At 44.6% G+C, this 26006-nt stretch overlaps 1 protein-coding gene across 1 annotated transcript in view; it reads left to right on the plus strand.

Moving 5' to 3' along the window:
- The window catches only part of PHKA2 (phosphorylase kinase regulatory subunit alpha 2), a 68568-nt gene that overhangs the window by 2758 nt on the left and 39804 nt on the right, over positions 1-26006 (plus strand). Inside the window, exons 2-10 of the mRNA XM_049766780.1 lie at positions 8012-8170; positions 11690-11737; positions 12899-13067; positions 14643-14725; positions 17724-17804; positions 20032-20130; positions 22616-22762; positions 24733-24786; positions 25359-25481. Of these exons, the coding sequence (XP_049622737.1) occupies positions 8012-8170; positions 11690-11737; positions 12899-13067; positions 14643-14725; positions 17724-17804; positions 20032-20130; positions 22616-22762; positions 24733-24786; positions 25359-25481 (963 nt within the window). The remainder of the gene's footprint in view (positions 1-8011; positions 8171-11689; positions 11738-12898; positions 13068-14642; positions 14726-17723; positions 17805-20031; positions 20131-22615; positions 22763-24732; positions 24787-25358; positions 25482-26006) is intronic.

The raw sequence follows: 26006 nt of genomic DNA on the forward strand, positions 1-26006 counted from the left end.
TTAGTATAAAGAGCAGATAAAAGAGGAGTTAGGGATATAGCTCAATGGGGTGCAGTGCCTGCCTTGCATGTGTGAGGTCTCAGGATCCATCCTGGGTGCTATATGTTCTCCCTAGTATCTCTGGGCATAAACTCTGTGGCTTGAGGCGCCTGAGCACATCTGGGTAGAGTCTTTTCCCTCCCCTGTGAAAAATCGTAGTAGTGTGGTAGTAGTGCAGGACGGTAGTACAGTATTCCTGTTTTACTAAATAGGGCTTTAAAAGTAGAACAGAATAAGTATAGTGTGGAATATGGAGCAGATAGGAATAAAACAAACTCATTTGAGAGGACATCTACGGAGATATGATTAAAGCTAGACAACAACAGTCTGGCCGGCAAATGGGAGAAGGATGCAGCTGAAACCTTCTGAGGCCTTTATCACATTAAAAAGGGTCGAATTGGAAGTATTTTAAGTGAGGAGTTCATATGAAAGTGCTGTAATAAAATGACATGTATAACTTTCTCAAAACATGGAGGATCACTCTAGGACAAACAGAAAGGGAGAAGGGAGAAAGGGAAGTAAGAAACAATAGAAAAGTAAATTATCAGTATCAAGAAGACACAGATAGCACCAGCTAGATTAGTAATTACAATAAATGTAACTGCTTACATTAGCTGGACAGGAGCAGTTATTTTGGGGAGAGGCATGCTCAGCACTGCTCAGGGTTTATTCCAGTCTCTGTGCTCAGGGATCAATCTGGTGGTGTTTGGGGGGATCATATGTAGTGCTCAGGATCAAATTGAGGTTGGCCAGCATGCTGACTATGTGCAAATATGCACTAATCCTTGTACTATCACTCTAGCCCCGTAAATGGTTAAAAGTATTCATATTCAAGACAGACGAAATCTTGAACAGAGGATACTAAAAGATTGAAAGTTGGGGCAGGAGCGAGAGCCCAACAGGCAGGGCATTTGCCTTGCACACAGCCGACCTGATTTCAATCCCTGGTATTCTGTATGGTCCCTGAGCCTGCCAAGAGCAATTTCTGAGCACAGAGTCAGGAGTAACCCCTAAGCACCACTGGGTGTGGTCCCCCCCCAAATAAAACAAGAAATTTGAAAAATAATTCAGTGGAGGAAACTCTATTAAAAAACGCTAACCAAAAAGAAGTTGGAGCAAAGGGAGTGGTACATCTGTGCAGAGGGTGGCCTGATTGAGGAGAGCATGTTTTTCCTCCCCAGAAACGAGACTGAAGATAGGGTCCATAGGTGCCATGTTCTTTTCTTCTGATCATTTCAGTGAAACACGAGGTATCAGGCCAGAGTGCAGATGGGTAAGTTAATGGAGGCTTGGAGAGAGTGAAGGCATGAAGCAGTACTTAAGGAGAAGGAATGTAGGCCAGAGGTTAGTTCTAGCATATTATCAAATGCCACCCAACAGCATACATTCGTTTCATGTGAATTCAGTCCATTTCGCTGATGTTATCCTCCTGCCACATTCAACATCAGAAGCATACCATCAGAATTGTCAGAAGAGTCAACGAAGTTGGTTTTTTTCCAGGACTTATAATAAACTGGGCAGAAGATCTAGGATTAAGAAGTAATCCTAGCTGAGGCTGGAGGTCACCCTTGACTCCAGTGTCCAGGGAAGAGAAAGAGAGAAGGAAAGAAATCAAGGAGGGAAGGGAGATGATGAGAAAAGGAAGTAACGAAGGAACAGGGGTCATGGCTTCGGTTATACTGGTGATATGGAGAGTGGTATAGTTATATATCCAAAGCACAGACTCAACAACACTGAAAACATGAGCTTATGCTGCAACTGCTGAACTTGGAAATATGCCTGTCAAGGTGGTGGTTAGGGGGCACAGGAGAGAGGCTGGATGTTGGGGAATGATGGACTGTGGGAGCACTGGTGATGGGAGTTGACACTGGTAATGGGATTGGTGTTGAAATATTCTATACCTAAAACTCAGCTATCAATAACTTTGTAAACAATGGATCTTTAATTAAATAAAAATCTTAAAAGGAAAAGTATTAGGGGCCGGAGAGATAGCACAGCGGTAAGGCATTTGCCTTGCAAATGGAAGGACGGTGGTTCGAATCCCGGCATCCCATATGGTCCCTCAAGCCTGCCAGGGGGCGATTTCTGAGCATAGAGCCAGGAGTAGCCCCTGAGCGCTGCCGGCTGTGACCCAAAAACCAAAAAAGAAAAGAAAAGAGTTAGTAGAGTAAGGCTCTTGACTCTGGTTTGAATCCTGGCACCACATATGGGTCACTCTAAGCACTGAACAAAGAGCCAGGAACAGCCCCTGAGCATTGCTAGATATTGTCTCAACACCCTCATCAATAAAAGGTATAATTCTATCTTAAATAACTTGTTTCAGATGAAAGATAAAGACTGAAAACACCCAGTTCCTTTTATATAGCCAATGCTCTGAGCTATTCTAGCTAAACAAGATGTAATAAAACAATATATATGAAAGAAGTTTACTTATGAATATTGAAGCAAAAATTCAAAGTTAAATATAAAAGGAACTCAGTAATATTGAATAAACAAATCACAGCCATACAGTGTGTATCTCAAGAATACAAAGAAATTTACTGATAGGAAAATTGTTACTATCATTTACCACATTAATATGTTAAGGGAGAAAATGATGGGGTTATTTGAATAGAAAAGCATAACCAATGTTGATAAACTCTAGCATCTATAAACTGTTTTTATTTATTTATTTATTTATTGGTTTTTGGGCCACACCCAGTGGTGCTCAGGGGTTAAAAGAAAGAAACCTCTCCTCTCAAAAGATGTACAATAAATTCCAAAGGGAATGTACATTTAAAGATGAGAAGCAAAGCTGTGAAACTTAAGTAAAAATGTGTATAGTCTAGAGATAAAAATGATTTTTTAATTTCTAGATAATATACATGGCATTTTATTTTATTAAAATACATATCCAGCAGGTAGGGTGCTTGTCTTGCTCAATGCTTACCGGGTTCGATTCCTGACATCATATATGGTCCCCTGAGCTTGCCAGGAGTGATTCCTGAGTGTAGAATCAGAAGTAACCCTGAGTAGCACTGGGTGTGACCCAAAACCCAAACAATATTTTTTTTAAATTTTTATTGAGACCAATGTGAATTACAAGACTTTCACAGTTATATTTCAGGTACATAGTGCCAGTGATTTAGGGCCATTCTCACCACCAGTGTTGACCTCCCTCCACCATAGTTCCCAGAAATGCCTCTCCTACCTCCACCCGTAGTCCCCTGAACTTCTAATGTAACAGCTTCATTTTGTTTATAGCTTGTTGTAGTTTGGTTCTCTTGATTCTATTGTCGACTTTGGTTTGCATATTTAGATCTGACCATTTTTTATTTCCACTCAATGCTTCTGAGACTGCTTGGCCTCTGGGTCCCATCTACTTTTTTTCTTTTCTCAATTTGTAGGGAGATACAGAAATATGAGGCAGAACAAGATTATTCTTTTTTTTTTTGAGAGTGAAACACGTGTAGTCTGGCAGTCTTCTACCTACTATGGAACTCGCTGCCTGCCAAAACTGCTGGTTTTTTTTTTTTTTTGAGTACAGAGATTACCCCTGGGTGGGGCAGTAAATCCACTCAGGTTTACAAGTAAGACAATCTCTGTTTTGGGGGTAAATCCAAGTTGTAAACAACATACCAAAAAAAACCAGATGATCTTTGTTTTGGGTAAAATAAAGAATAAACCAACAACTGCCCCTTTTTGTTTAAAAAAATTGTGAGGTACTAAAGCCATGTTCTATAGTCCTCTGCAACAGGCAGGAACCCCAGCTCAGAATTTACAAAAGTGGTTATTTTGTGTAGGCACAGTAAAAGTTGGCTGTAATAGCATCAAAGTTTAAACTGTATACATCATTCTCAAAACAATCAGCTTTTTCCATATCTTTGTCTTATACATCTCACAACACTTTCTCTTTTAAAATTATCTTTATTTAAACACTGATTACAAATATGATTATAGTTGTATGATTACAGTCATGAAAAGAACACCCCCCCTCACCAGTGCAAGATTCCCACCACCAATTTCCCAGATCTCCCTCCTCCCCACCCCACCCACACCTGTACTCAAGACAGGCTTTCTACTTCCCTCATTCATTCACATTGTTATGATAGTTTTCAGTGTAGTTATTTCTCTAACTGCACTCATCACTCTGTGTGGTGAGCTTCATGTCATGAGCTGCACCTACCAGCCCTCACCTCTCTTGTCTCTGAGATACTGTTAAAAATTACTTTCATTTTTCTTAAAACCCATAGATGAGTGAAGCCATTCTGCGTTTTTCTCTCTCCCTCTGACTTACTTCACTCAGCATAATAGATTCCATGTACATCCGTGTATGGTAGAATGATCCTGTGTGCAGCTATTAATCAGGCCTGAATGAATCTACCCATGTGATTCCTTTTATCAACAGTCTCCCTGTTTGTTCTGAGCATGTGAAAATAACATCAGCTCTGGAGGCCTCTTTTCCCCCACTCCCAATACAGTAGGTCATGGGTAGGAAATTTAGCAGGACTTGGAGCGTATAAAGTGAAGGTTCTCGAATGGTGGGGCGTGAGAACACAGACGAGGCAACAAAACCCTTTCTAAGGGGAATAAGTTGAAGACAACACCTCTGGATCATCTGTATAAAAGAAGGGACAGCATACTGGTGGACAGAGTGTCTCCCAGTTTGTGATCATTTCAGGATTATTTGGGGGGGTTGAATTTAGGAAAGCCACGTGCAATGCAAATATTCTATTGCTGTGGCATGGTCATTGCAGTTTTTATGAATTACATCAAAATGGAACCTCCCACATATTCCAGTAAGAAGAAGAAGTATTTTTGTTTGATTTGGGGACACACCTTGCTGTGCTCAGGGGCTGTGTGCTCAGAGATTACTCCTGGTGATCTTGGGGGACTATATGGGATGCCAGGGATTGATCCTTGGTCGGCTGAATGCAAAGCAATTACCCAACTCTATTTACTATTGTTCCTGCCCCAAAGTGCTAGTTCTGTGGATTTGGAAGTGATTCTTGGGCATTCATAGCAGCATTTTTCAGTCTCCCAGAGACAGGGACATCGGAGGTGAGGCAGCCACCATGGCAAGGTTCTGGAGAGAGTCATCTGTCAGGTTGTAGGCCACTGACTTGGATCCAAAAGGCAGAAAGATAACAAGCAAAAGCAGCCTCTTGCCAGATCTGCCCTCATGGCCTAATTACCATCCAGCGACCCTATTTCTAAATACCTTGGGGAAACCCATACTCACAACCTGTAAATTATTCCTCTCACTGAGAGCACTAGCAGTTTAACATGACTGGTATATGCAGCTTTTTTCTAGGATTAAAAAACACTTGTGCCAGAGTGGTGTCACAAGCGGTAGGGTGTATGCCTTGCACATGCTAACCTAGGATGGACCAAGGTTCGATCACCCATATGGTCGCCCCAGCCAGGATGTGCTCCTGAGCACATAGGCAGGTGTAACACCTGAGTATTATCAGGTATGGCCGAAAAAAGCAAAATAAATAAATAAACAAAACAAAAAACAAAAACCCAAACAAATAAAAACAAAAAACAAACCTTTAAACACTATGGTTTATAAGGTTGTTCATAATATAGTTGTTTTTTTTTTTCTACGCAGTAGAAAGTTGTTCATGGTTGATTTTCAGTCATACTATGTCCAACACCCTTCACCTATGTACACTTCTCATCACCAGTGCCCCAGTTTGTATGAAGAGATTTTTAGGAACACTTTTGTCTGCAGTGGAACAAAGGTTCAGAGTTTAGTTCTGGCTTGGAAGGATCACATCCACTTCAGCAGTTTGGTGCCCACTATAGAAGCAGCCAAGAGGTGACACTGTGTTAACAGGATCAGGTGTTTTCTAATCCAAACCAGCAGAATGTGGTTACTGCTGTGTCACTGAAAGTCTATTTGTCTCTGTGGACTCATGGTGGGGACACCAAGAAGGGGCTAAGTTTGTTCTCGGGATCCCCTGGTTATTTCTTATCCTGAGTTGAGGTATCTGGCTTCAGAATATATGCTATAGATGCTTGATGCGTTTCTTTTCTGGTTTTTGGGTCATACCTGGCAGCACTCAGGGATTACTCCTTGCTCTACGCTCAGAAATTGCTTCTGGCAGGCCCAGGGACCATATGGAATGCTGGGATTTGAACCACCATCCTTCTGCATGCAAGGCAAATGCCTTATCTCCATGCTCTCTCTCTGGCCCTGCTTGATGTATTTTTAAGAAAATGCTAAAACTCCACTATTGGATGGAGGCTTGTTCCTTCACTCAGATTGTTTCCAGTCTTCAGTTCTTATTGACTTTCATAGCATTGATTCTAGCTGCACTGTCATTGCTTCAGAGCCTGGGCTATTTTTAAAGAGCTAAATAGCACCATTGAAATAATTTATTAACCATGCAATTCATCTCTTTAAAGTATGCACTATTTTTTATTTTTTATTTGGGAAATGGGTCTTCCCAAGTGGTATAAGGGCTTCTGGTGCCATTCCTAGCAATATCTGGCCAATGAGACCATAGTTCAATGTGAAAGCCTGTGGTACTGCTCAGGCTCAGACCATCCCAGTATGATTTGAAAGCCTCCATCAATGCCCAGGGAAACCATGGTGTTTCTGGCAACATTGCAAGACATGCCCTGTACTTTCTCCCCACCCCGTAAAGTGTATAATGCCATGGTTTCTAGTGTATTCACAGAGACATTCACCAGTACACAATATATTTTAGAGGGGCTGGAGCCAAAGTATATCAGGTAGGACGCTTGCATTGAATGCGGCTGACCTGGGTTTGATCTTTTGTATCCCATTTGATTCCCCGGGACCCTACCAAGAGTGATTCCTGAGATCAGAACCAGGAGTAATCCCTGAGCATCATTCAATATGACCCCCAAACCAATATATACATATTTATAATGTGTATATATTATTATATATTTTTATTATTCCCTAAAGGAAAAAGCTGCTAGTCATCTTTAGTTCCTAATTTCTCTGTCTGCCCAACCCCCACTTTCTGAACAATCATTGTCTACTTGATTTCACTATTCTGAACACTCAAAGAGAATCATCTGTATTTGGCCTCTTGTGAGTGGCTTTGTTATTAGCAGGAGGCTTCCCAAGCTCGCCCATGGCTATTTGCTTCACTATCACCCCTTCCTACTGCTGAATATTGTTTCCCACTGATGAAAACTGGGGTTATTTCCATGTTGTGGGTGGAAATAATGCTACTATGAATGTACATTTACTTACTCCTTTGGGGGTAAAGGTCTGTCTTTTAGTGACTCAAAGCCATTATTATTGACAGTGATCAGGGGCCAGGGCAGTAGTAGAGCAGGTAAGGAACTTGCCTTGCACATAGCTAACCCAAATTCAATCTCTGATACCCCTAAACTCCATCAGGAGTAATCTCTGAGCCCCATAATCCCTGAGCACAGAACCAGGAGTAATCCTCAAGGATTACTCAGAGCCAGAAATAAGCCATGAGCACTGCCAGGTATGGCCCCAAAACAAATAAAGTCCAGTGATCAGACAACTGATGGGGTCCTAAATGACCTCTAGCTCAACATCTCCTCTTTTGGGGCAGGAAGTATCTGGAACACAAGTGAGGCAGTTGAGGAGCATTTAGGACCTAGGTGCAGGGCTCCCCCCCACACATAGCAGGAGTGGTGCCATTGGGCCCCCCAATAATGCCCCCTTTCAAGTCAGAGCTTCTCCAGATGGTTTCTTCTAGCACAACCACTGTATCTGAGAATTAAGGGACAGCTGCATGGAAGTTTCCTTGAAGGTTTAGTCACCAACAATCTTGTTAGGCTGTGAGGAAACTGAAACCCAGGCAAGCGATGCCATTTCTCAGGGATCACACTGCCAACAGGGCAGGGACAAGAAGCTAGGGCACTGCCTGCCTTTTTCACTCCAGTGCTCCATGTTTGTGCCCCTTTGGGCAAGTACTGGTACTAGAGCTCCCTGGAAAGGTGGTGCTGAGTTTTTTTGTCTCTTCTCTAACAGAATCCTGTCACAGGACTGCTGGCCGCCAGCCATGAGCAGAAGGATGCCTGGGTACGGGATAACATCTACAGCATCCTGGCCGTGTGGGGCCTGGGCATGGCCTACCGCAAGAATGCTGACCGAGATGAGGACAAAGCCAAAGCCTATGAGCTTGAACAGGTGATGCAGCCTAACCTGGGCCTGAATATCAGGCGAGGAAATAGTTGTGGGGGCTGAAAAGTTGGGTGGGTGCTGGTGGCATTTCCATTTCTTCTAGAAAATATTTGGGGGAGCCACTTCTTTGTCTTGGTAGGTCATTTGTTCTTTAGAAATCTGGGAAATCTTGGAAATATTTTTTTCTCTCAGTGAGAAACTTCATACTTGACAGGAAAGGGAAGCATTTAGTTTCTTTCTTTTTTATTTTTGTTTGTTTTGGGGGCCACACCTGGCAGTGTGCAGGGGTTACCCCTGACTCTGATTACTCAGGAATTACTCCTAGTAGTGCACAGGGTTGCCGGAGATTGAACCCAGGTCAGCCACATGCAAGGCAAACACCCTCCATGCTGTACAAGTTTCTAAGGACCCTGTTTTTCTCACACATGCCCCATGGATTTAGTCTATGACATGTCATTCAGAGCTAATCCCACTATGGTTTTTACCGAACAGCACATTTTGCTACATCTAGTCCTCAGAGAAGTCGGGCTGAAAGGCTGTTTATCCACACCGCATTGTCTCTGCTTAAACTGTGCTTGGAATTTCCTTTCAACGTTCCCTTGAAGTCTGAACCAATCATATAAGTTTGTACTCGCTCTTTTATTTTTTGTTTGTTTGTTTGTTTGTTTTCAGGCCACACCATTGACACTCAGGGGTTACTCCTATCTATGTGCTCAGAAATCATTCCTGGCTTGGGGGACCATATGGGATGCCGGGGGATTGAACCACGGTCTGTCCTAGGCTAGCCACGCAAGGCAGACACCTTACCTCTAGCACCACCACTCGGGCTCCGCTCTTTCATTTTTGGACGAGTCCTCGTGGTGCATGGGGAATTATCTATAATGCCAGGATTCGAACTGGTGTCAGCTATAGGTAAGGCAAGTCCTGGAACTCTAGCACCCCATATTCCACATGGAATCACACTAACAGTGTTAGGTTTTGTGCCTAAGCTGCCACAGAGCCTGTGATTGTTTTCCAACTTCAGAAACCAAAATGTTGCCTCAGCAAAGTTTTACCACCTGTGAATTTGTAAGAAAATTATCTACCTCCTGGTGTCTGAGATTTAGCACAGCAGGGAAGACATTTGCCTTGCACTCATCCAACTTGGGTTTAATCCCCCGGCATGTCATAGGGTCCCCTGAGCACTGCAAGGATTAATTTCTGAGTGAAGAGCCAGGATTAACTCCTGAGCATTGCCATCTATGTGCCCCTCCCCATAAAATAAAAGGGTAAAAATCATCCACCCCAAGCAGGAAGACATTTCCCGTGTTCTGAATGTCAGCATCTAGGCCAGCAGCAACAAAGCAGCAAAGCAAAGCACAGCTCCAACGTTCCTTTTTGGTTTACCCTGTTTGTGGATCTTCGGATCCAGAACAAGTCATGAGAGTGCACTGTCGATAGCAACCTAAGTGGGTATGAGTGTGAGCAGCCAGCAAATGCTGGGCAGTCAGAAGAGAATATCTTTGGGAGCAAAGGCAGTTTGATTTTGACCAAACATGCTGCAGGTGAGCAAGGCGCTGTAGTCACTAGTCTGGCAGGTTAGAGAAGAGTGGGCAGTTTCTAGAAACAGGCAGAGACCATGGAGCCATAGCAAGTGCGGAGGGCTCTTGCCTTGCATGTGGCTGACCTGGATTTGAACCCCAGTACCCCATATGGACCCCTGAGCCTGCCAGAAGTGACTGCTGAGCACAGAGCCAGGAATAAGCTCTGAGTACCATTGATTGTGGCCTAGAAAGGAAAGAAGAGAGGGAGGGAGAGAGGAAAAAAGAAACCATACAGAGGGGCCAGGAAGATCACTTCATCATTAGGGTACAGGCATGGTAAATGTGGGAACCTGAGGTCAAATCATAGCATCCCATGATCCCCCTTCAAGCACTGCATCCTTGGGCTTCTGGATTTGAGCCTTTTTGTTTGTTTTGCTTTGTTTTGGGGAGAACCACATCCAACATGCTCAGGGGTTACTCCTGACTTGCGGCTCAGAAATTACTAATGGCAGTGCTTAGTGGACCTTATGAGTTGTCAGGACTTCAACTGGAGTTGATTGTGTGCAAGACAAATGGCCTCCCCACTGTGCTGTCATTTCAGCCTTAAGGCTTTGAGCCTTCTGACCCAGTTGCTGCGCATAGCTGGACGAGGCTTTCATCACCTGATGCTACTGTGTACCCCCTTCCCAATGAAAGGAAATGAAGCAAATATGTATTGAAGCATTGGTTGATCCTCTAAGATTGAGGGAATCAACGTAAAGCCATGCGTGTACACACATGCACACATATACACTTGTGTGCACATGCATGAGCATCCTCCTTTAGAGGTTATTTCTGGCTCAGGTCTCTCTTTACTTTGACTTACAAAATGTTCCATTTTTCATTGTCATAGGAAGTTAGTTTTCAGTGTTTTTAAGAGGACAGATTAAGACCAGGTTTTCAGTGGGCCTGAATTATGGAGGTAGTAGAAAGTAACTATGTGTGTTTGTATGTGTGTGTATGTTAGGTAAAAGTGTACACGACTGTCTATGTATAGGAGCACAACTTCTCCCATTTTTTCAAACATATCTGACCACACCATGCCATGTTGCATGTACCTTTGTCTCCACCAGACCCAATGCAAACTTGGAGTTTGAGCTCTAGCACTGGGCAGCCTGGGCTCTATCCCAGCAATCAGGAGACTTGGAGACTCGGCTTCACATCTCAACTCCATGTTCCTCCTTTGGTACAACCACCTCTTCATCCTGATAAAGGGACTCATGCTGTGCCAAGATATGGTGCCTGGAAACTAGTGCAGTGTTTGGTAATGGTGGTCCTAGTTGCAGTCATTGGCTGCAATTCCTATTAAGAAAGGAATCAGAAGGGGCCATAAATGTCACTCAGCAGTAGGGGAATGGCCTCACATGTTTGCCGCCCTTACTTTGACTCCCTGGACTTCAAATGCAAACAACAACAAAATACTTTGGTAGCTTCTTTCTTTGAATAAAACTTTATTCAGTTATCTGGCTATGGAGTCACGAATGCCCATTTTCACGAACCATCCTGTCATTTATTGTGTTTTATTGGTAGCAACAGGGATCAAACCCAGGGGGCCTCCCACATGTCAAGACAAGTACTTAGCCCCCAAAGTCACAACCCAGCCCAGCATCCTGACATTTGAGTGCTCATGGTGGATTCAATGGGAGAGCACAAGTAACTTCTCAAGAGCACTGACAGGTATCGAACAATTGGCTTGCAGAATCATCAGGGAGGCACTGCTGGGTTTGGGATCCAGGAGCTTCCATCTGCTCCTGCCACTTGATTTGATGTGCCTCACTGGGTTAAGAGTTCTTTCTAGGGGCTGGTATGGAGGAGCACCAAAGACAGAACCTGAGTCAGTTCTGGTCTCCACCTTCTCCAAGGGGTATGGACCATGCAGGCCACAGCATGGAGAGGTGGTAGCAGGTGTGGCATAGGACAGCAGGTTCAGCTACTGACTACTGACCCTACTTTGTTTCTGCAGAATGTGGTGAAACTCATGCGTGGTCTCCTGCAGTGCATGATGAGGCAGGTAGGTGCAAATGGCTCTCAGACATGTTTGCAAGTCTTCTCAGCAAGCCATGACACTTTCAAAGGGGCATTTGGAAGGTTTTGTCTCAAAAGGAAGAGAAACAGTGAGCAGGAATGATAGTACAACAGGTAGGGCACTTGCCTTACATGCAGATGACCCATTTTCCACTTCCAGCATCCCACATGGTACCCCAAGAACCCACCAGGAGTGAACCCTGAGCACAGAGCCAGGAGTAAGTCCTGAGTATAACTGGGTTTGGCCCTCAAACTAGAAACAAAACCAAAAATGGGAAGAAAAAGGGGGCTCCCTTGCCTACTTTCTCTTTTTAAAAGACTCTTCAGTTATTTCCTTCTTTCCTAGAAGTACAGTGTCAAAGGACACTGGTTTTAACAATCCCTAAGGTTCGTGCCCTGCACGCAGTTGACTTCAGTTCACTCCTGGTGTGACTTGGTCCCCCAACCATCTCTGGGTGTGACCTTGGATGGACGAGGGCAGCAAAGTGGTGGCCCAGGTGATTCCCAGCCCTGGAGGGTATGAGTATTATTGAATCCTCTGACCCTTACACTGAATTCCAAGCCCAGTTGGCCTAGAATCACCAGGAGATGCCCTTGGTGCAGTCTGAACACTGCTAGGGAGGTCATCGTAAAGGAAGCAGAAGCAGACGTGCTTCTTTCTTTTTAAGCATAAGGAAACCAAAAGTTGATAAACAGGTCTTCCTCTCATGCTCCTTCTTTCTGCTTTCCTTCTCTGTGGTGCCATAGCTTGGCACCCTTTGGGTGGACCTCTAGCTCCTAAACACCCCACTGGGCTGGGATCCCACTGGGATGTCTGTGGTGGGGGGACGATCCCTTGGCACCCCAGCCACCCTAGCAGGGGTCTCAAACTCAATTTACCTGGGGGCCACAGGAGGCAAAGTCGAGGTGATCTTTGAGTGCAAAGTCAGTAGTAAGCCTTGAACATTGGGGGGTGTGACTCAATCAACTAAAACAAAACAAAACCAAAAAAGATTCCTCTAGGGCAGGGCCACAGAATGTTGTATGGAGGGCCATTTGAGGCTCACGGGCCGAGAGTTTGAGACCCCTGCATGGTGCTTGTTAGCAAACACACACTGCAGCCCTTCCTCTGCCAACCCCTGAGGCCTGTTCAACTCTCGGCCCCCAGGTGGAGAAAGTGGAGAAGTTCAAGCACACGCAGAGCACCAAGGACAGTCTCCACGCCAAGTATAACACTGCCACCTGCAGCACTGTGGTGGGCGACGACCAGTGGGGCCACCTCCAGGTGGATGCCACCTCACTCTTCCTCTTGTTCCTGGCTCAGATGACAGCTTCCGGTAAGCTCCTGGGAGGACAAGCATAGGGCAGGCATTAGCCAGCACAGGGCATCAAGCCAACTGCTTCCTCATGTGTCATCTTTGGCTGCCCACAGGAGCCTCCTAAGCAGGGCCCAGGCTCTGCTTGACCCTAAAGCTTTCTTGTTGTCACTGTCACCATGTCCTTGGAGCAGCTGCATCAGCATTATTCAACCTTTGTACATGTGTGCCGACATGTGTCCTATGCACAGGAGCCCAAAGCAGCAGCAGGGTCCCAGCAGAAAGCAGCCATGATCTGTTGACCAGTGGTTGAAGGCCACTGATTTGCATCACGTTAGCATTTCCAGTAGCTGTGTCATGTCAGCAAATCCAATAGCTACATCATTTCAGCAGATCCAATAGCTGCACCACCTCAGCAGACCAACAGGGTGCATCCTACGGTCTCTTCCTTTCTCCATCCTTTCTTATCTGCTTCCCACTCTCTCACTTGCTAGGTCACCTGTGCAGTGGGCTCCAGCAGTCCAGCACACCGTTGTCAGGCCCCAGACTTCACTGATCACTCTCTTCCTGTGCAGCACCGCTTCTGTGGCAGCCTGGAAACCAGGCCTCCAGTGTTCCAGGTGGCATGTACCTGTCAAATGGTCTTACCCTCCACTGAGCAGGCTAAGAGGCTCCCCTAGGGATTGGGTAACTGCACAGCTGTGCCTCGGTCTGCAGTACAGCCCCCCCCCCCCCGCCATGTTCCTCTAACTAGGGCTTCCCATTGTTTCGGACTGCAAAGGTGAAGCCCTGGAAAGAGCCCAAGTCACTAAGACCATCTTGCTTTGTGATTGAACCGGGACCTTATTTGAAAAATTCTTTGGTTATGAAAGTGAAAGGAGATCATTATAAATAATTTAGAGAAAAAGAACCAATAAAGATCCTATTGGCAATTTTTCATTTGGATATGTCTTCTAAATTTTTGGGGGGTTTCCTGTATGTTTATTAAAAACAAAAACAAACCACCACCACCAACAACAAAAAGAATTGAAGGGCATGGCAGGAGCAATAGTTTAGTGGATAAGTGCATGCCTTGTATGCAGCCAACCTAGGTTTGATCCTAGGCATCCATATCATTCTCTGAGCCTGCCAGTAGTGTTCTTTGAGCACAGAATCAGAAATATGTCCTTAACATAGCCAGGTGTGGCCCCTAAAACAAAACAAATTAAAAAAATTCAAGGTCCTATTATATGCATAACTATAGCCTCTTATTGCATAGTCATATAACTTAAATCTGTTCCCCACAATTGTTCAAGTGTTCCATAAATATGCCTTTCATTACTTTATCGGTGTTTATACCATAATTTGACAATTCCTTTAGTCATCCTTCTTCCTTTTCTTCTCCCCCTCCTTCCCTCCCTCCCTCCCTCCACTCCTCCCTCCCTTCCTTCCTTCCTTCCTTTCTTCATTCCTGCCCAAAGTCAGACTTGAGATTTTTGATGCCCAAGAAAGCAAAATTGGTGGTGAAAAAATCACTTGCCTGATATGGTACTTGTAATTAGAGATTGGTTTCTCTGTGTAACTTCATAAACTTCATGGTTTTCTTTTCCTTGTTAGGTTTACGGATTATTTTTACCCTTGATGAGGTGGCTTTTATACAGAATCTGGTATTTTACATAGAAGCTGCATATAAAGTTGCAGTAAGTATTAACTCTGTTCGTCATTATACAGTTCTTTGCAGAAGATCCAGCTGTAAGATTTTCTGTCATTTCTGCATCACGTGTGCTCTGATCCTGGAACACGCTGGAGTTTGGGCTTTGGTGAATGGACCCCATGCTTTGTTTGAATCCTTAAAGTGTATTTTGGTTTTTGAAGTAAACAGTTTTATTTAGGACTTGGGGAGAGGATCCACACATACACGATGGGGTGGAGAGAGAGAGAGAGAGAGAGAGAGAGAGAGAGAAAGAGAGAGAGAGTGAGAGAGAGAGAAGAGAGAAGAGAGAAGAGAAAAAAGAAAGAATATCTCCATACCCCACACTCTGGAATGCAGATGACTAGAAGGCACCTTTTTTGGTTTTGGGGCCACACCAGTAGCATTCAAGGGTTACTTCTGGTTCTGTGCTCAGAAATCACTACTGACAGGTACGGGGGACCATATGGGATGCCTGGAGTCGAACTCACATCAGTCTTGGGTCAGCCGCTTGCAAAGCAAATGCCCTACCTCTGTGCTATCTCTCTGGTCCCTAGAGGGCACTTTTATGCTCTTTCTTTGGGTTGCTTCTTTATTTGGGTGGTGAGTAAAATTGAAGCCAGGACTGAGAGGTGGAGAAGTTTCATACCAGAACAATAGTGTGTCCCTCTTATGTTTATTTTCTTATTTCATTTTAATTTCTTACTTTATGGCTGCTTGAGACATACATACACATACACACACACACACACACACACACACGTGCACACTCAGTGACTTGCTGCTTGGGGAATAAGGCAATGCTGGGGCCTCCAGGCGCAGGCTCCTCCCTCCACAGCCTTGCTCAGCCCTCAAGCTAGCATCATCCTGGCATCATGCTTCTTTAAAAAAGACCCAGGAGCTGGGAAAGCACAACAAGTAGGGTGTTTGCCTTGCACATGGCTAGCCCAAGTTCAATCCTTGGCATCCCATGCAGTCACAGTCCCCTGAGCCTGCCAGGAGTGATTCTTGAGTACAAAGCCAGGAGTACAAAACCCTTCCTTGAGCACCTCTGGGTGTGACCCAGAAACAAAAACAAAAAATAAATAACCCATCTGGCCCATGGATGAAAGAGCCTGAGCCAGGCATCCAGACAGTTCTGAGCTCTGCATGGCCTGGAGTGTGAACGGTTAAAGGCTGGTAGATCCTGCTGGGAGAGTCTGGAGCCTCTTTTGGGGTGGGAGCTCCACCACCCTAACAGAACAGGAAGCTGCAAGTCTGACTGTTAGGGTAGTAAGACAAAGGTAATATTTCGCTTGGGGAAAAAACCCAACAAGCCACTGTGGTCCAAAGCAAGGATCAGAGAGCTGTGTCCTGGGCCAGGGAATGAATGTCTGCAACTTTGTAGACCAGGAGTGGCAAACAGGATTCTTACCCTCACTCAAAATGGCAAAATGCAATATGTGTTTAATATATTATTATTAAAATGATATGCTTTTTTGTGAGTGCTTGTCTGTTTTGGCAGGTCACTGCGTGGTGTGGCTCTCCTGACTCTCACAGTTTAAAATTTTGGCTCTTTGTGTCAAACTTGTTCACTACCCCTGTTGTAGACCATGCAGTTCTGCAGCTTCTCTGCCATAGGAGTCAGAAAGCATGAGTACAGCAGGGCTAGGTCCAAAAATACTTGCTGATGAAAGACTGGCAAGGCTCAGCAAGCACTGTAGCTTGTGAACTGCCACTCTAAATCAGCAATTGAGTCTCAATGGGGGCAGAGGGACCATCTTGCCCTTCCATGGACACCAGGCAGTATCCGGAGATACATTTTGTTGTTCCATTGCAAGGGGTGGGTGCAACTGGGCATCTAGGAGGCCCAGCATGCTGCTGACCATCCAACATTGCTCAGGACTACCTCATGACCCAGAGGTTGGAGAAGGAAAGGCCTGGATATGAAGTGTTCTAGAGACAGGCAGTGGAAGTTGGTCAAATAGATCTACATTTTCACATCTTAGAAATGGTCATTTTTAAACTGGGTGTTGAAAGGGGATAAAGTGATATGTAAGGCACCCCCTCATTGGCAATAGTGCCAACCACAATGTCAGAAAGGAAAGAAAGAGTGAGAGAGTGAAAAGCAAAATGCCTGTCCCAGAAACAGGTGGGAGGGAAATGGCGGACAGTGGTGGCAGGAAAGTTGCATTGGTGAAAGGCGGTTTACAGTCTATGACTGAAACCCAACTATGAACATTTCTGTAACCCCATGATGCTTAAATACATAAATTGTTATTCAGATAAAGAAATGATCATTTTTAGAGATTAAAAATATTCAACAGTGAAATTTGGTCTTCAATCCAAATCTTGGGCTTGCTATCATCCAAGCATCTACAGAGCAGTCTTGCCAAATGATGCTTGGGTTTCTAAAATGGAAATTGGAATAATAGAGACTCAATATGTGCCTATCATGTTATCTAAATGGAATGAATGTTCTGAACTGAGGGGGAAAGCCTGGCCCTCAGTGTTTACTGCTTCAGGTTAGATTTTGGCTCTCATTATGTGCTGAGCATTTTCCCTGAGTGGTAAACTAGAGGTACCCCTAGTGATCGTGAGTGGTTTGGTTGGCTGCAAATAGTCAGAGCCCATTTGTTACTTTCTTTATTCCAGGCTACAATTTCATATCAGTGGAAAGGGCTCAACTAAGCAGCATTCTATTTGATTTGAAGATGAATACACCATTTTCTTCTCCACAAGAGTTTCTTACACACCAGTGACTTTGAGGAGTAAGACATTTGAGAGTGTTTTTTTGCATGTAGTTTTGTTTCTCTTGAGCATTTACTTTCCAAAGCCTGCACAGAGTCAGATGAATTGGTGTCAAGGACAAAGGCACCCTGGTTATGTCAAGCAGAGAAGCTGGCAGCCTTTGAGAGACTTATTTGTGTTTCATGCTGCCTGTGTTAACAAAAAAGAAATCGTGATTTCATGGTTTTCCTCAGACACCTTTCCTTCTACCCTGACACTTTCCCTTTTTTCTCCTCCAGGACTATGGAATGTGGGAGCGTGGTGATAAGACAAATCAAGGCATCCCTGAATTGAATGCGAGCTCTGTTGGAATGGCCAAGGTGATGATCCCTCTCTCTGGGCTTTGATTTCTTTCTTCCTGTGTATTTTTACTGCTGTGATTTGGGTCTGACCATTTGGGCTATGTGTTTACTATATTAGTACAATATTGTTTTTTTGTTTGGGTTTTTTTGGGGGGAACACCTGTTTGACACTTAGGGTTATTCTTGGCTATGTGCTCAGAAATCACCCCTGGCTTGGGGGGGATCTTATGGAACATGGGGGATCAAACCGTGCTTGCAAGACAGATGCCTTACCTCTAGCACCACCTCTCTAGCCCTCTAGTACAGGATTCTAAAGTCAACAGCAAGCAATCAACTCTAGTGGCCTTGATCAACTCCACTGATAGGTGAAGAATGATAGGTTTCCTGCACCAACATCTTCCAGGAAGGGAGTGCTGGCCTTTATGAGCCATGGCTGTCCTGGCTGAATCTTGTGCATTTGGTTGAGAAACTAGACATGGAAACCCCATCCCCAGTTTTTTCCAGGTCACTAATAAGTAGAATTGGAGTGAGACCACTTGGAATGGTAGGACTTATAAATTCAAAGATCAGACAAGTCATATAGCGCAAACAAGAGAAATTGGCTAGGTTGAAATATATGGGCAGGATGGGGGACACCAGGAGCTTCTTCCAACGGTATCCAAATGCAGAGCATGAACAAACTTCTTCAGATTTGCTTCTGCATGGATGGATGTAGAGAGTATTATGCTGAGTGAAATTAGGGAAGAGGGATAGACATAGAATGATCTGATTCAGTAGCAGGGTGTAAGAAAAAAAAGATAGCATGAAGATAGAAAAGAAAGATAATTTTTCAGTATACAAAAATGAAAGATGAGTGCCAGGAGGACTGGTACATGGCAGAAAGTTTGCCACAAATAGCAGGAAAATGAACTTAGAACAAAGAAGGGATGTCTATGACAATGAGTGTTGTAAATGATCACTCTGGACAAGAACTTAGTGCTGACAGGAGAGAAAGTGATATACATGGTACCACTTCAGTAACTATTGAAAACCACAGGTCCCAAAAGAAAAAAAAGAAGCAGGGAGAGAGAAAGAAAGAAGAAAAAAATCTGCCATCGAGGCAGGCAGTGGGGATGTCAGAGGAGAGGACAGGAGGGAAACTTGGGATATTGGTGATGGGAAATGTGCACTGGTGAAGAGATGAGTGTTGTTCATTGTCTGGCTGAAACTCAATCATGAACAACTTTGTATCTCAGTGATTCAATTTAATAAATATTAAATCATAAAAAAATTTCTTCAGGTTAAACACAACATGACCCTTGGGGTAAATGCTGACTGCCACCAGTTCTTACATCTCTTGCCACGACTTTAGCTTCCCTCCCTCCTCAGATGGAAGCATGTTTTCAGATATTGTCCAGACTCCGGTGCTAAGGATTTTTATGCAATAATAAATATTTTCTTGTCAGTTTCAGTGAAATTAAATATTTATCTTAATATTAAGAGTTAATTTGAGTCTTGCTTGGAAGCCACACCCAATGGTGCTCACAAGCTCTGCCTGGCAATGTGCCTGGAGGCCGCTCCCAGTTGTACTCAGGGGACCAGGTGGTGCTGGATTGACTTTGGGGCTCCCCTGTGTACAGAATGTGCTCTAGCCCACTGAGCAATCCTCTTGGCCCAAGCATTTATCGCCTCAGTGCTAGAAATGCTAGGATTAGAAGTTCATTGCTAAAATAGGTGAAAGAATACAGGTGTGGGGGGGAGAGAGGTAGATGGGAGCATTGGTGGTGGAAATGTTGCACTGGTGAAGAGGGGTGTTCTTTTTTATGAATGAAACCCAATTGCAAACATGTTTGTAATCATTATGCTTGATAAAATATATTATTAAAGACAAGAATAAATAAAAATGGATTATACAGGAAGATAAAATAGGTGAAAGAAATTGAACCATGAACATAATGTCCCTCTCCCCACCACATACACATACAATATGGACTTGTTAAGATTTCATTTTTTTGGTAGACCAGTAATTTGATTGGGGCAAATATTTTCTATTTTCTCTTTCTCACTTATTCTTGTCGTGAGCAGCAACATAGAGGCAAGTTGCAATCCACTGGCAATCAGGCTAAAACATGATTGTGTCCCCAGCTGAATTTTAAAGATGCACTTTGCTTTCAGCCAAACCTGTGTGCTTGATTATCAATGTCAAAGGAGGAGACAGGGGAGTGGATGTTCACTGGATGGAAGTAACTTTCATGTATGTTTGTAGGCAGCACTTGAGGCAATCGATGAGCTGGACCTCTTTGGAGCCCATGGAGGGCGCAAGTCAGTGATCCATGTCCTGCCTGATGAGGTCGAACACTGCCAGGTAACACTCGCTTTATAGCTCCAGAGTCTTTTAGCTTGGTGGCCCTTTGCATTGTGGTCAGTTCTCTCACCCACAACATGGGCATCTGGGGAACTTACCCTTCACCCCACATCAGGTGAGGATCAGAGTACATTAAATGAGTTCATGAGAACATATTGGAAGGCCAGAATTGTTTCTAGAACCCAAGGCACTATGGTGTTGTCAACCATGAAGGTAACCTTATTTTGGAGGGTAGGGTGGGGGAATCTTGTTTCTTTGAGCACATTGGGGGGGTTCTGCTGAGATTGCTTTCCATGATGCCCCCAAATTGGGCATGGGGCAGATACAGAATGGAGAGTGGGGAAAAGATAAGATGGGAAACTGGCAAACTGGTAGAGCTTGGGGGAGTCCAGGTTAGAGAAAGGAATAATTTGGTGCCAGCCAGGAGGATCCCTTAAGCAGACAGTATGTCAGTCACTGATCAAACAGCCAAATCTTGCTTAGCAAGGCCTGTGGTATGCGCAGTGCTGTGCCAGTGAGCAGTGAGCTTCCAGCTTGGGACACTGGGACAGTGGAGACTAGTTAAAAGAGCTGGCATGGGGTGGTTAGTGACTGCAGTAAACTAAGGTTTTGCTGAAACTGAAGAATCCCCTCCATCTTCATTCTCTATACCCCTAATTCCTTTCTGGAGAATTGGTGGAGTATAGTTGCATAGACTCAAGCTGGTTGCGTTCTAATGGATGTATTGTCTAGTGCAGGGTCTTCAACCTTATTACACATGTGGACCGGTGCCTGTCCTATCAACCAGTCTGTGGACCTGCAGATAGAAAACCCAGGGAAATCAGTGGTTTTCCATCTGTCTGTGCCTGTGGATTAACCCAGTTCTACAGGTCAGCCAGTCTGTAAAGTCCACAGAAGACCATTTGTCTAGTGAGAGTTGTGTGCGCTTTATGAACCTGAAGACCTGGCTTAGAAGCCTCGCTTTGCCATATACTGGCTGCATGATTTTGTGTTTGTTTTTGGGGCCACACTTGGTGGTGCTCAAGGGTTACTTCTGGCTCTGCATTCAGGAATCACTCCTGGCAGACTCAAGGGACCATTGAGAATGCTGGGAATCTCACCTAGGTCAGTCACTTGCAAGGCAAGCACCCGTCCTGTTATGCTATCACTCCAGTCCTGGTTGCATATTTTTTGGAGTTGAGTATGTTCTTGGAGGGTGAGTTCACATATGTGAATTGCACATAGAACCCGAATTCCTGCTTCCTTTGGAATATTTGAGAAGTGGATGATGCAATGGTGTGATCTCATGTCTGTACATATTAGGTCCCTTCCCTCCCCCTCCCCAACTTTTCCTGATAATATCAGCCCCCTTTATTCTACAGTGGTCAAATTATAGTGCCATTAAGGTACCTGTTCTCTCTATAATTAAACTACTTCTACTAATTTTTTTCACTCAGTGTGAATTTAAGCATACAATGTGCGCAGCACCATTCCATTCATCAGAGTCCCCTACTGTGCACTAATGTCCCTGCTCCACTTTATGTGTTTTGCCCTTTCATATTTTGGCTTTTTTGGAGGTGGGCAACAATTAGAAGTTCTCAGGGGTTACTTCCACCTCAGCACTCAGTAATCACTCCTGGTGGTGCTCAGAGGACCATATAGAATGCTGTGGATAGAACCCAAGTTGACTGTGTGCAAAGCAAGCACCCTACCCATTATACTATCTCTTTAGTCCCTTGCCCTTTATTGAAAATTAACTGCCCATATACTTGAGGATCTGCCTCTTGGTTTTCAATTATATTTCAGTGATCTGAGTGTCTGTCTTATCACAGTTCAATACTCTCCTAATTACTATAGCTTTGTAGTACAAAAGTACTTCTATTTGGGGATTGGTGAGGTAGCACAGCAGCTAAGGCTCTTGCCTTATGTGCAGCTGATCCAGGTTTAGTCTCCATATGGTCCCCTGAGCCAGATGTGATCCCTGAGCACAGAGCCAAGGAGTAGGTTTTGAGCACTACTGGGTGTGTCCCAACCTCTTGCCCCCAAATAAATCAACTACTTCTATTTACTGAATAGGTGAGCGTCCATAGGTCTTCTGGATTTGATTCATTTTTACTGTGGAATCTGATTTACCGTGCAGTTGGTGACATTTCACGGACTTTTTTAGTGATGGCCCTGTATGTGTGCCCTTTTTCACTGTCTCCACACACAGAAGTCCTCGCATACTGATACAGGTTCCCCTGCTGTTCTGCCAGCTTGTTTCCAAGTCCCAGAGTCAACTAGAGGCTATTGTCCATGCTCTGCATCCCTCTGCTTTTCCACAGCACAAGAAGTTTTGGCTTTGGCTGGGTAGGTGACATAGCCCAGGAGCCATATCGGTAGGCCAAATCTCCACTCCAAATGGGCAGAAGAATTGGAATGTTTCCTTAGTGCTAGGGTCATTTTTAGTTTCTAGATACGATTACTCATAGTTTTCTCTGCTTAGAGCTGCCTCTTTGCTTTTTAGTCGATTCTGTTCTCCATGTTGCCCAGAGCATCCACGTCGAAAGAGATTGACTCGGGGTTGCTTTCCATTATTTCTTTCCCGGCCTTTGCAGTAGAAGATGTGAACCTCGTGAATGTGACCAAAAATGAGATTATTTCCAAGCTTCAGGTAAGCAGTGGTCACCGTGGTGCCATTCTTCCCCTGGGACCACATGACATAGAGAAGCTCTTCCACGCCTGGGTTTTCCGTGATATTGGTGGTTGGGCCAATCTTGATGGCTTCCTAAAGGGAGGAGTCCAAAGCAGAGTTAACATCAGCAAGATAGTCTCAAATATTCTCTTCGGAGAGTAAAGCTTGACTCCAGTTTATCGCCTTTGAACCTCAGTTCATACTACTACTGTCACATGGAGCTTTTGAACTCTTTATTTGTGGTTTTTGGGCCACACCTGGCGGTGCTCAGGGGTTACTCCTGGCTGTCTGCTCAGAAATAGCTCCTGGCAGGCACGGGGGACCATATGGGACACCGGGATTCGAACCAACCACCTTTGGTCCTGGATCGGCTGCTTGCAAGGCAAACGCCGCTGTGCTATCTCTCCGGGCCCACTTTTGAACTCTTGATACATCACGGACAAAATCCTCTGAGAATCTCTTAAAAGCTTCAAGTCCTGAAAAAAAGTTGTCAGACTTTACATACCATTCCAGGGGACTTGAAAATGTCGATATTCGGTGAAGTTAAGAACATCCCTTCTCTGAGGTAAAAATGCAGTAACTCTGACACATTTCACCACATGGAAAATGTTATGTAATCCTCCAGTCAGCTGACATTAACAGTTAAATGGTCAAAGCTTCCTCCGCCAAAATCTGCATGTTGGTGATCCTACTGAGAGTGGGTGAAAAATATTGCCACCTTGGAAAGAAGGAGTGAAAAGTTTTTCACTCACATCCCCCAAAGAAAGGGACTGTCTTGTGTCAACTTCAATGTGAAGAAGGAATCTGTCCTGAAAAGGGGCTGCAAATGAAAGGTTGACAGAGGAGCAGCTTCCAGAATAATCCAGGCGTGGCCACCAGGGGGCGAGATTTCCTCTACAGGCGGTCAGCACTAAACCCTTCCCCTGCCCCCAGACTAGGCAAGGAACACCCAGTGTTGCCATGCAGAGCTCATGGAGGCAGATGGAGAAAGTGTTGGCTCAGGGCTCCTTTTTCTGGGCACTCAGAAAGCACTCACCTCCGCACCCAGTTCTTTGTGGAACTTCCTCAAGCTTCCAGGTTTCCAGGGAGAAGCAGTCCCCCAAGTTTCTGCCTTGGCAACTTTCCCAGTAGTGAGGGGGACCCTTTGCATCTTTCCTTGAAATGGCCAGAGTGACAGTGCAGCCCTTCCATTGTTGTACAACGCCCTGACTTGACAGTTGACATCACTGAAAGGGAACTTTGGGTTCGGGTTTGTTTGGGGCCGCAACCAGCATTGCTTAAGACTCTACCCTTGTCTTGGGGTTCATTCCTTGTCTTGCTGAGAGAACCACCTGGTGTCAAGATGGAACAGCCTCCTGCATCGAAAAAGTGTGACCTGTCTGTTTAACTATCGCTTTGACTTTAACAGTGACTTTGGGAGCTGGAGAACGAGTACAGAGGGTGAAGTGTTTGATTTGCATAGATTAGACCCTCATTTGATCTCCAGCACCCACATGGTCCTCTGAGTGCTACCCAGAGTGACTCCTGGACACAGAGTCAGGAGTAGCTCCCAAATAGCTCCAGGGATTGCTTGTAAAAATAAAAAAAAATTAAGAACATGGTCTGGACTAATAGTAGAGAATACAGGGTACACATTTCATTATTTCATTATCAAGACTCACAGGGAATGGAGACATGGCTCATAGATAGATAGACAGACAGACAGATAGATAGATAGATAGATAGAGATAGATAGATAGTAGATAGATAGATAGATAGATAGATAGATAGATAGATAGATAGATAGATAGATAGATAGATATGAAGGATTGAGTTTGAGTCCAATCACCACCCTCTTCCCCCCAAAAAAACCAGGAAAGAAATTGATAGGTTGACTTGAATTATGATGAAAAGGCAAAGATCTGCTGCTGAGTTCCTTCAATGAAAGTGATTTTTCTGTATCTTCTCAGGGTCGATATGGATGCTGCCGTTTCCTGCGTGATGGTTATAAAACCCCAAGAGAGGTTGGATTTAAATATTGTTTCTTCTCATTCCTGGGCTGTTTGGTGCCAAGTTGCCACGGTGGTGTGCTTCCTCTATTGATTATAATTACATGTTGGAACATTGGAAAGGGACGCGTTCATTTTGGAGGCAGCAAGCATGGAGTGAGGCTGAGTAGAATAGCAAGATCATCAAGAGGGCAGCAAGCTGGCGGTTTGCAACCACGTATAGACACACAGTTCTGGATCTCACATGCTCTGAAAGGACCAACCGCGGGCTTCTCGTTGTGTTGCTGTGTCACAGAGGCTGAGATAATGATATCAATAAAGCAGGCTGCCAAGCCCTGTGCTTAGCAAATTGCTGTTTATTTGCTAAAGATATAGCAGGCTGTAATGTAATAAACTATAGAGAGTCTTGTGTAAATTTCTGATTTATTCTGCTGACTATTGGCCCCAATCAAGCAGAACATCTCCTGTTAGCAGATTCTAGGTCCTGTAGTCAGATGAGAAACGGAGCAAGCTGGCCCTATGAGTTCTACTTCTAAGGGATGTGCAAACTGACCTTTCTAGAAGCTCCACCTGTTGTTTGTTTTCAGGACCCAAATCGACTGCATTATGACCCTGCTGAGCTCAAGCTCTTTGAGAACATTGAGTGTGAATGGCCTTTGTTCTGGACTTATTTCATTATAGACGGACTCTTCACCGGTGATGCTGTGCAGGTGAGTGAGGCTGGGACCACTGAGGTGCTGGTAACTAGGAGGACCTGATTAGATAGGCAATTAGGGCACTGTGCCAATTTCCTCTGAACATATCCCCCCCCCCAAACTTGAGGGATTTAAGCAACAGTGGTTTTTTTTGGTTTTGGGGTTTTTTTGTTTTTGTTTTTGTTTTGGGGCCATACCCTGCAGTACTCAGGGGTTATGCCTGACTCAGGGCTCAGGGAACTATATAGGATGCCGGGGGTCAAATTTAGGTCAGCCGCACACAAGGCAAATGCCCTCTCCACTATGCTATGACTCCAGCCCCAAGCAGTAGAGATTTTTTTCATATGCTTTTGAGGCAGTGCTCGGGTGGGCCAAAATCTGCTCCTATAGACAGCCAAGATTATCTTGCCAGCCAGGCCAACCAGTCCATGGAGGAAACAGAGCTTTAGTACACAGGTGGTGTTCATCTTCCCCCTAGAACACAGCAGCTGTTGGTCTTCCTTGAGGCTTCTGCCCAGAACTGGCCAAGTAACACTAGAT

Source organism: Suncus etruscus, chromosome X, assembly GCF_024139225.1.
Source record: "Suncus etruscus isolate mSunEtr1 chromosome X, mSunEtr1.pri.cur, whole genome shotgun sequence".
Classification (NCBI taxonomy): domain Eukaryota; kingdom Metazoa; phylum Chordata; class Mammalia; order Eulipotyphla; family Soricidae; genus Suncus; species Suncus etruscus.